The 10102-nt window shown below is 51.9% G+C and overlaps 2 protein-coding genes across 2 annotated transcripts; one reads left to right on the top strand and one right to left on the bottom strand.

The window, feature by feature from the left end:
* Positions 1-57: 57 nt before the first annotated feature.
* On the top strand, positions 58-4363 carry oaz1a (ornithine decarboxylase antizyme 1a). Its single transcript, XM_066695488.1, is given in 6 exon segments — positions 58-240; positions 3140-3197; positions 3199-3285; positions 3370-3548; positions 3665-3750; positions 3839-4363. Coding segments are annotated over 6 exon segments (654 nt in total). The 5' UTR covers positions 58-127; the 3' UTR covers positions 3970-4363.
* A 1765-nt stretch (positions 4364-6128) lies between these two features.
* Positions 6129-9894, bottom strand: LOC136718538 (protein PEAK3). Its single transcript, XM_066696289.1, has 3 exons — positions 9660-9894; positions 8091-8665; positions 6129-7544 (listed from the first exon to the last, which is right to left on the bottom strand). The coding sequence occupies exons 1-3, from the start codon at positions 9847-9849 to the stop codon at positions 6129-6131; spliced, it is 2181 nt and encodes a 726-aa protein (XP_066552386.1). The 5' UTR covers positions 9850-9894.
* Positions 9895-10102: the final 208 nt, after the last annotated feature.

Here is a 10102-nt window from a genome sequence, read left to right as displayed (position 1 = left end):
CTTGTCGCTCTAGCGCCCGCCCCCCTGAAGCCACCCCCACGTATAAAAACCCTCGGCCCTGCAGCTCCCCCGACCATTCTGCTCTAGCCCGGAGTCTGAGAGATCTGCGTGTGCAGACATAGGCCGGATGGTTAAATCTAACCTACAGACGATATTAAATAGCCACTGTTTTGTAAGAGAAAAGGAAGGAAATATAACCAAGATGCCCGTCATCAGCCTGACCAGTAATATCAACGAAAGGTAAGGATACGAAGAGGCTCCGGTGCGGGCGGGCAGGCCAGGGGGACAAGTCCAGGTTGTGGTGCGGGGCTGCGGGTAGAAGCCCCCAACGCTAGGCCGTGGTCGAGCCTTAGGGCCTTCTTTCAAAAACATTTTCGAGCCGGGCACAGTTTGATGTTTTTTCTTTTTATCCGTAATATAATTAATATAAAATGGCGGTATTTCCACCAAGTGTTGTCTTCATTTAAATTGTATTTTCAAGTATATAGCGGTCTAGGTATATTTTGTGTGATCGTGACTGGCAGCAGTAGGATGTTTTCTAGAGACCTGTTCCCTTTTTCTACCCCATGGTAGTTCCTGTCCGCAATGGATTTCAATAAATAAATACATAAAATATTAATTTCCCAGTTAAGAGTCCTTGTCTACATGGACTGGTTCCGTTTGAAACGCGATTGATTTGAAAGCTGTATTTGTGGTATAAATCGGTCCTGATGTGGTGTCGATGCGGAGGGTGACTACAGTCGTGTAAACAGTGCGGATCAGGCAGGGTGAAATTTCTAGAAACAGTGCGGCTCAGATGGCTAATGTACATGAAGACAATAACAGCCCTTAAAGATGGTTTAAAGCTCATGTCCACCCCGGTCTGTCCGCCCTGGTGGCTGGCTGCTGGTGTTGACCATTTTGCGTAACGGCTAATCCACAGCCGTCCTGTGTTAATTATTGTTAATGAACGTGTCTGACAACATGTATGTGTTTTGTGCGTCACGGGGTATAGGCTGTGCGCGCTTATGAACAGGACTGGAAACCTCCCCGAATAGGATTGGGCTGCAGTTCAGACTTCTGTATCCGATTTATTCGTTTTATAAGGCATTGCAGTCAGTTATATAATCGAGTATTTAAACCCCCTCGGAAATAATGGCCCGTTCGGATTGACAGGGTGGTGACGTCACCTCCCCCATCCCCCCACTGGTTTGGCGAGTTGCGTCACCGGTAGGCTGAGTACATTAGTTTCGCGAATAATAACCCTTTATATCAGATAGGTGCGCTCATCCCCTCTCTCGGGAGAAGTGCGGTACTTATGTACTTGTAAACACGTCACGACTGACCCTGGGTTTCTCAGATTGCTCTGCTGCTTAACCCCAGGTGAATAGATTTGCACACTAACAAATGAAGATGCCTGTATTCCCGGTGACTGTAGGCAGCTTAACAGTGGCTTGCATAACATGGGCTTCACATGCAGTGTTGCCAGGACAGCCCCCCCACACACACACGTGAGCGTGCACACTGCAGTGAGGAACATCATGGTGAGAGAGAAGGTCACAGTGGCCTACAGGTGCAATAGACCCGATGCTTTGGGTGTCACCACAAGATGCTATGCTATACCACTGGAGTGGCAACCTTGCGCTGGCCAATCATTAAACTAATCATTATTGAGCGTCTTATGGCATCCTATGTTCTGTATATGTGCGAGACACACACACCAATTTAATAAACCAAAAAGCAACCCCCCTGCAAAGTGTTTCTCTGAGGATTACTGGTCCTGTGGAGCTGCCGGCCGCATGTGAGGTGCAGCTGGCAGGAATGTAGGTCAGGCCTCAGGCTCCTCTCCTGTGAGACGGCGAGGTGAGCCGCTGCCTCAGTCCTCATTTTTTGTGTGGGGGCCAAAGGCTTGCTTTGTCAGCTCCGATTGTGCAGTGAGCGCGCCTGAGAATTGTAGCGAAGGTTTGCAGGAGAGAGACGGACACACGCACACACAGACCGGCACACGCTTTTGGTGTGAAAAACGCATCCAGATTCCTCTGCACTTGGGTAAGAACCCGGTTTCCATGCAGCGGTGCTCCTGCCAGCAGCTGTGGACGTGTTTGAACTCGCGTACGCTCGCTCGCTCTCCCACCCTTCCTGTTCAACACTGCTTTTAGATTAAGGCCAAGGTCCACCTTCGATCAGATTTTTTCTTTATTTCTCTCTTGATTGCTTTGTAATGATTTACTTATTTTTGCAGAATTGCTGACCATTTAGATTTCAAAGCTTTGGGATACTTGTAAACTGATGCTCAGTTAATTCTAAAAACACAGCTGAGTGAAAAGGAGTCAAGGTTGATTTTCTTTGCTTATGTAACATTCGCCGAAAGTTAAACTTATAACTTCAGATCTCCTAATTGTCCCAGGAAGGCATCCGTTTATTGATTGGGTTTCTGCTGGAGGGACGCACCGCCTGGCCGGGGCTGCTGCGTCGGCTGTGCTGTGGGCTGGCTGTGTGGCCCCCGGGCTGCTGAGCTGTTGATCGCCTGGCAGGAACAACAGGATTTACTGGTCCTGTGATTTACAGCCTAGGGCTTACTGTACAGTCACGTCTGTCTGTGTCTGTCCTCCCGTTTTGTTTTAGTTTCCTTGGAAAAGTAGTTCTGTAAGTGGTTAGGGTTTGATAAAGAGGGTTTACAAGTAGATTCCCTTTAATTTTCCCTTTCTCTATATTCTTCCTCCATTCCTCCTTCCCAGTGGTGCAGCAAGGTGGGGGGGGTGTTTGTGCCTGCTCTGGCTGCCGTCGGCGGGGATTTTTGATCGGTGATGCGGGACCAGGGCGTCACTGTGATATCATTCTATTCCGTGACCTGCTGTAACCCCAAGCTCCCGTGTTGACTGGCACTGCGCCTGCGTGTAAATCCAGCAGGGCGTGTGCGTCTCGTGACACGTTCAGGGCCCTGCGGTTTTTCAGATGGTTGGTGCGTCCTCTCAGGTGGCGCTGTGCTCTAGGCTCGGTAACGGACTTCTGTCTCGAGTGTCTGGTTAAAATGTCGCTGTCGTGTCCGCCTGCCCACAGTTAGCGCACTGTGGATGTTATCAGTCACGTATTACCAGCTTTTGTACGAGGAGCATTAACTTCTGTAAACACGACCCTTTTATTCTCTCTCTCCCTGCAGTCCCCGGCGTTGTGCCCGTTGCTGTAGTAACCCGTGTCCGGGGCCTCGGTGGTGCTCCTGATGCCCCTCTCCCACCCCTGAAGATCCCAGGTGGGCGAGGGAATGACCAGAGGGATCGCAATCTTTCAGCTAAATTATTCCACGCGGTGAGTCCCTGGCCCTGCCTCCCCCTCCTGTTCTCAGTTTTGCTCCCTCGTTTCTGGTGTCTAACAGTCTCTCCCTCCTGACAGGATGCTCGGTTGTTGGTGCATGAGGAACCCCCCCCCTCGGTGGGGTGCCGCGTGCGTTTCCTGCAATTCAAGCCCCGGCGTGCGGAGGGGCAGCAGGGTGCTTGGCGGGGGGCGCTGCGTGGGGGCAGCCTGTACATCGAGATTCCCCCCGGCACCCTGCCTGAGGGCAGCAAGGACAGGTCAGCAGGGGTGTCTTGGGAACTTGGGGGCAACTAGTGTGTGAGGGAAGGGGAGCTCGAAGCCCGTTCGTTAGTGACTGTACGGTTGGCACTAACTTCCCCGTCTCTCCCCACAGCTTCGCCCTGCTGCTGGAATTTGCGGAGGAGCAGCTGCAGGTGGATCATGTCTTCATCTGTTTCCACAAGAACCGCGACGACCGAGGTACTTCCCCACCCCCGCCCGCCTGCTCTACCCCTCTCCAGCCACGTCTGTGTTTCTTGTGCTGTAACTCTCTCTGTCTCCCCCTCAGCCCCATTGCTGCGCACCTTCAGTTTCCTGGGCTTTGAGATTGTGAGACCTGGGCACCCCCTCGTCCCCCCCAGACCCGACGCTGTCTTCATGGCTTACACGATCGAGAGAGACTCCTCGGACGACGAGTAACACCACCACCACCACCCCCCCCCCCTTCACACTCGCACCCTCTGTGGGACCCGTCTTGGTTTCCGCTTCCCTGTCCCTCACCCATCTGCCCGCCACCTGTTCATCTCTGAAGATGTAAAATTTATGGTTGAAATCCCCATGCAGAAATGTTCTAGTTTCCTTCTGTTCCAGACCCTCGTGCATCTTCTCTCTCTCCCTCACATGCATCTGTTTAGATTGTTTTATTTTGTTCCCAGTCCTGTGAATGGGTGCATGCCTGCTCTCTGGTGGTTGAAATATGAATACTGAAAACACTTTTTACATTGATTTCTTGTTGATCTGGTCCCATTTATTTTTCTGATTACAATCTGCATGTTGTAACAGTGTGCAACAATAAACTGCTCACCCTACTGTGCCCCGGCTGCTGAGATGTTTTGTGTGCATTGCTGTGCAACTGCAGTCTGAGCTGCACCATCTTATCTGTACCTCTTCCATGACCTTAGTTCAATGTGAAATTACCTCCTATATAGACACTCATACCTGCATATATTGGCCTTTAACAATCCAATTTAACTTTGCACTTGGACCTATTTGGGCCTGGTTGTACTTAGACATGCAAGTGTGTAATATGGACGTTCTAAGGAGTACAGGTATGTGACACCTATCAATGGTTGGTCATGATTAGACAACTATATTGTTTTTTTACACAAAAACAAATTGCTTTTTTTGAAATGTTGACTTTTGTTCTCCATTCTCCATATATGAAATCTTTTTTTGGAAAAAATGCCACTCCTATTGAAATTTGGAAAAGTTGTTGGATGAAAATCCCATAAGGAATGAAGGAATAATGTGCATTTGAAAAAAAACTAGCCTAGGTGTAAACGTTCAGGGAATTTGTACCACAGAATACTCACAAGTGGCCATTTCTGCATTATAAGGGCCACAAGGATTTCATGACAATATCAATGTAAACTTATTTTTCTTACCATTTGCCCTTTTCAAAATCCATATTTTAAAACAAATGGTGAAAACTGGAGTTATGCTCATTTATTTTTGTATGTATTAAAACTAGCACCCAAGAAAATGTTTCCTCTGATTTGAAAGTCAGTATCTCCACACATCCTGGTATCATTTGGAAGCCCCAAGTCTCTAGTTTGCCGTAATGCAAAAACAATGTTTCTGGCTATAATAATGCCAGCGTTATTAATAGATCTATCTTAACGGGCTGGTGGGTTGAAAACAATGGGGCTGAGTGTAAAGATTAAGTGTTAAACGTAACGTAAGCAATGCTCTGTGGTGTGGTTGGGAGCTATTGTTGTACTCTATCACAAGCTGCTGTTGCCTTTAGTTTGGGAAAACAAGATCCAGAGTTATTTTCACAATTGTTTATTCTTGCAAATTAACAAATATAGCACAATACAGACCCCCAGAACACCTGCAGCTTTCTGCCCCTCTTTGTGATCTTGAACTGGGAGCGCTGGCTGTTATATTGGTTCCACATTTTGTCCTGCTCCCGAAAACTAAATATTTAAAGTTCCAACCTGAACACTGTTGGCTTATCTTACTCAATACTAAAGGGTTCTTCCACGGAAGCGGCCCAGAACACATTTAGGGGAATCTCTGTCTTTGTGTCTGGAGGAGAGTGAGAGTGTTTGTGAGTTTGAATGAGTGTGTGGGGGGGGTGGTGGCTCAGACTTTGCCTGTTGCAGATCCCTAGTCAAAGCAGAGTGAAAATAGTACACTGCTACTACTGTGAAGAACACTGGGAACAAACCCACAGGGACACGGTGTTCCTTAGGGAGGCAGGGAAGGAGGAGAGCAAATCTAGGTTTGTTGGTTTGTGTGTGTTGGGGGTGGGGGGGGGGTAGTGAAAAAAAAAAAAAAGGATTGGAAGGAAGTGTGGATGAGAGAGAGAGTGGAAGTAGAAAGAGAGGGTGTGTTAGGTGTCTGGCCCTAGGTGTGCATTTCCCCTGGTTGGTCTGTTGCCAGGCTGTGTCATTGAGTGTGCCAGGCCTCCTGCAGGTGTATAGGGAACTACCTGTGGAGTCCCGTCCATCTGCGCTGTCCTCTGTCAACCACTGGGGGTGAGACGGTGTAGCACTCTGGTAGAGGAAGGCTTCTGTCTGTGTCCGTGTCCGTGTCCGTATCTTATGTCTGTCCGTGTCTTTCTGTGACTCCACTCATTCCACTATGGACAGCAGGTTCAGCAGGGCGGCGCTGTCGAGCAGTGTCTGGGGGGGGGTGAGGGAGAGGTAGCGCAGAAGCAGACAGTCCTCCCAGTCCAGTGACCGCCCCCGCCACCCCCCCGCCGCAGTGCAACCCCTCTCCGCCAGCTTCAGGACCAGGAGGGAGCGCTTCACAGCCAGCCAGTTGGGCAGCAGGGCGGGACTGAGCCGGTTATTCTGGAACAGCTCGGCCCGGGGGCCCCAGAGCAGCGCCTGCAGCACACCTCCGATCTCGATTCGGACCCCCCCTTCCCTGCCCGCGCCCCCGCCCCCGCCTCCGCCCCCGCCCTGGGATAGGAGCAGCAGGGAGGCGAGGCGCTGCAGCCCGCGATGATAGGGGGAGGCCCGGGGCAGAGGGGACAGGCCTTTAGAGTCAGTACGCCCCTCCCTGGGGTACTGGGACATCCCACTCAGGCACTCCCGGATCAGCATGCCCAGCAGGAGCTCGTCAGAGTCGGTGTTCTGCTTCTGGTTGTGGCCCGGTACAGGCTGGGGCTGCAGTTCGGAAATCAGCAGTCTTGGGGCGCCCCACCCCTCCCACCGCCAATGCACGGACCCTCCCTCCCAGCCCTGCCCTGCCTCTCTCTTGCTCCCTCTCTTCACACGCTCTCCCTCCCCCTCCTTTGCCTTTCCTCCTCTCTGTCTCTCGTTCTCCTCTGCATCCTCTCCCTCCCTTCCCTCCTCTCCCTCTCCTTTCTGCATGTCTGTCCCCCTCCCTCTCATTCCTTCCCCTTCCTCTCCGGCCTCTCCCCCTCTTCCTTGCTCCCCGTCCCACACCAGGAGCAGTCTGTCCGGCTGCAGGCTGCCGCGGGCGGTGGTGTGTCTGCGCAGGTGGGGCAGCGCGTCGCTCAGCTGCAGCAGGAGCAGACAGAGGCGCCGCTGGTGCACGTCCGCTGAGTTGCCACGGAGACCACGCCCCTCCCGCAGGAAATCCGCCAGAGTCGCCACCGGCAACGCCCCCTCGATTGACACCTCGTAGCTTGTGGCCCCCGGCAATGGCATACTCTCCTCTCCATCACTTTCCTGTGCCACAGTTCTGCTCCTCCCCACTGAACCTCCGTCAGGGCTGTCAGGGACCATTTTGTCCACTGTTGGTGGCTGGGGAAACTGCACTGTGATCTGGGAGCCTGTGGCCCCTCTCTCTGTGCTTGTGTCCTGATCTGTAGGACTTCCCTCTACTGGTGAGTCTGATTGCTGCACCCTGGATTGCTGTGCCACACCACCCTCTGCTGGCTGCTTCTGAGACTGGCAGTCTATGGCCCACGCAGGGCATTGTGGGAAGTGTGCATAGACCCTCTGAATGTTGGCGTGGGGGGGCAGGGACATCTGGGCCTCCAGTCCGATGTGGCTGCCAGGTATGGGCCTGTGCACCTGTGCAGGGGACAGCAGATAGCACAGGAGATTCATACACAGCACTATACAGTATATATACATGTGTAAAGAGAGGTTTAGAAGCTTAAAAACATGTATATATTCAGCCTGAGTTCATACTCCGCAGGAGAAGGATTAACACACACAGGAATCTTTCCCAATGACACACACTCTCTCGCTCTCTCTCTCACAAACACACACACACACACCTACCTATAGGCATCCACACACACCCGCACACCCCGGCAACTCTTCTCTACTCAGTGTCGACATCCTGTGGTCCATGCACCCCCCCTTGCCCTCTCGGAAACAGTTACATTTCCCAACAGAGTTCGAGCGCGGAGTGAGAGGAAGTTGCTCTGGGGCGGGTTTCAGCACAGTCGCATGACCTTATTAGGTCAAGGGTGAGGGCCAGGGCAAGACCAACAGTGCCCACAGTGAGGCAGAGTGTCAGTCAGTGTCGCTCAATCAGACAGACGGACATCAGTCAGCATCAGTGTGTCAGTCAGTCACCGTGGAATTAGTGGAATTAATGAATTATCTAACCTTGGCTGCCATCAGCTTCCCTGGCAGTTTGGTAGAGCGCACGGCGTAGTAAACAGCGCCCCCTGCCTGGCAGTGTGGCTGGTGCCCCTCACACAGCACGAAATCCTCCAGTTGCCAAGACCCCGCCGACTCCAGCTCCGCGCCTTGCACAGTCCCCTTCCCCGGGCTGTCCAGGAGCTCCGCCTCCAGCCGCCGGGCCATCTTCCGCAGGAACAGCAGGTGGCGCTGCTGCAGATCCGCAGACACCTGCTCCTGACTGCACAGGTCCCGCAGGACGGCCGGGAGCAGGTGGTCCGGGGTGTCGAAGGTCAGGAGGTCGAGGATCTGGCAGGAGGGGTGCTGGTGGACGGTGGAGGAGGAGCTGTAACTGCCCTCCGCCCCGTTTCTGAGCTGGGAATGGTGGTGGGCCGACAGCAGCATGTACAGGGGGTTGCTGACGCCCCGGCCCCGAGGGTAGGAGGGAAGCAGACAGTCCCCCGGCAGGGAGAGAGCGCGGGTCAGTTTCCGCGGCAGAGGCGGGGGGCAGTCCTCGGTGTCATCAGAGTGAATTCTCCCCTGACGACTGTGGGTCTGGTCTGATGGGGGGAGAAAGAGAGATGAAGTCTGAGATCCTTGTTGCTCTTTTGGTTAGAGGTGACTGTCTCTGTGTGTGTCTGTCTCTGACTTTCTGTGTTTGTGTCTCTCCCTCTGTCTGTCTGCCAGTCTGTCAGTTAGTTCCAGTCTGTCTGTTTTGGTTTTCCAAATACACAGTTGCAGGTGTTACTTCCCCCACTAAGAGGAGAAGTGGTCGCGGGTGTTAAAGCTTTGAAATGAGAGGAGGGCGAAGGGAGGGGTGGAAACAGACAGACAGCGATAGAGGAGATATGAAGATAGAGACACATATACTCAACACTGGTCATGAAACCTCCTTTAGTCATCATTAACGATTAGTATCCAATTCAGTTTATTTTAAATGACTAAATTTAATCCCCGGGCTCTCATAGTGAAAGACTTGAGGTCGAGGCTGAGGTCGAGGCTGAGGTTTGCAACTGCGTTCAGGTTCTGAAAGCTGCGCTCAGTTCAGGAGTTGAATCAGTGCTTTTGTTGGTTCCTGTGAACTTTTTCTGCTTTGCTTTTTCACAGTCGTGCTTCTCTCGTCTGTTTGTGAAGGTTTCCACTTTCCGCATGTGAGTGCGGTGTAAAGCCACGCAGTAGCTGTTTAAGATCGGACTCACATTCACACACACACACAAACACTCATTCACACTTCACACATCAACACACTCTTCAACACACAATAAATAAATGTATCTGCCTTCATCAATGTGGTGAACATGATTAAGGCACGTAAGTGTAAAAACGTCGGCTTTTTCTTAAATAAATATTGATTTTTGGGGGGATTGCATATTGAGTGTGTGGTTAGTGACTTGTTCTCGCTGACCTGCACCTCATCTACACTATTGGTGTGCGTACTTCCTTTTGTAATGTATCTCAGTGTCTCAGTGTGTCAGCATGTCTCTGTGCATCAGTGTGTCAACGTGTCTCTCTGTGTGTCAGTGCATCAGCGTGTCTGAGATAGGAGATACTCACTGTGGTGGCTGTGTGTGGGACACTGCGGGGCTTGGCAATACATGGGGGTATCAGGCTCCTCGGGCAGGGTAGGGTGGCAGGGTGGTGGGGACAGGGGGCTCCAGGGGGCCGCCTCTACCTCCTCGAAACTGGAGCCACTGCTCGAACCTCGGGACAAGCGACCCCTGCGCACAGACAGAGAGACAGACATGAAGACCAGAAGAGAGAGACACGGACAGAGAGACAAACTTAGTCAGTTAAATGGGCATTCAGTCAGTCAGTCAACTGATGAGTTAACCAGTCAGTCAACAGAGTGAGAAGCAAAGAGAGAAGTAAGGATGGAGAGAGAGTGATAGAAACCGACACAGACAGAGAGAGGGTACGTTCTGTGCGAAACTGCTTTGTCAACACCTGTTGGTCTTGCCAATAAAGCCACCTTTACATCTGAGAGAGAGAGAGGACAT

The sequence above is a fragment of the Amia ocellicauda genome, chromosome 22 (genome assembly GCF_036373705.1).
Source record: "Amia ocellicauda isolate fAmiCal2 chromosome 22, fAmiCal2.hap1, whole genome shotgun sequence".
NCBI lineage: Eukaryota > Metazoa > Chordata > Actinopteri > Amiiformes > Amiidae > Amia > Amia ocellicauda.
This window is presented reverse-complemented; position numbering and strand designations above follow the sequence as displayed.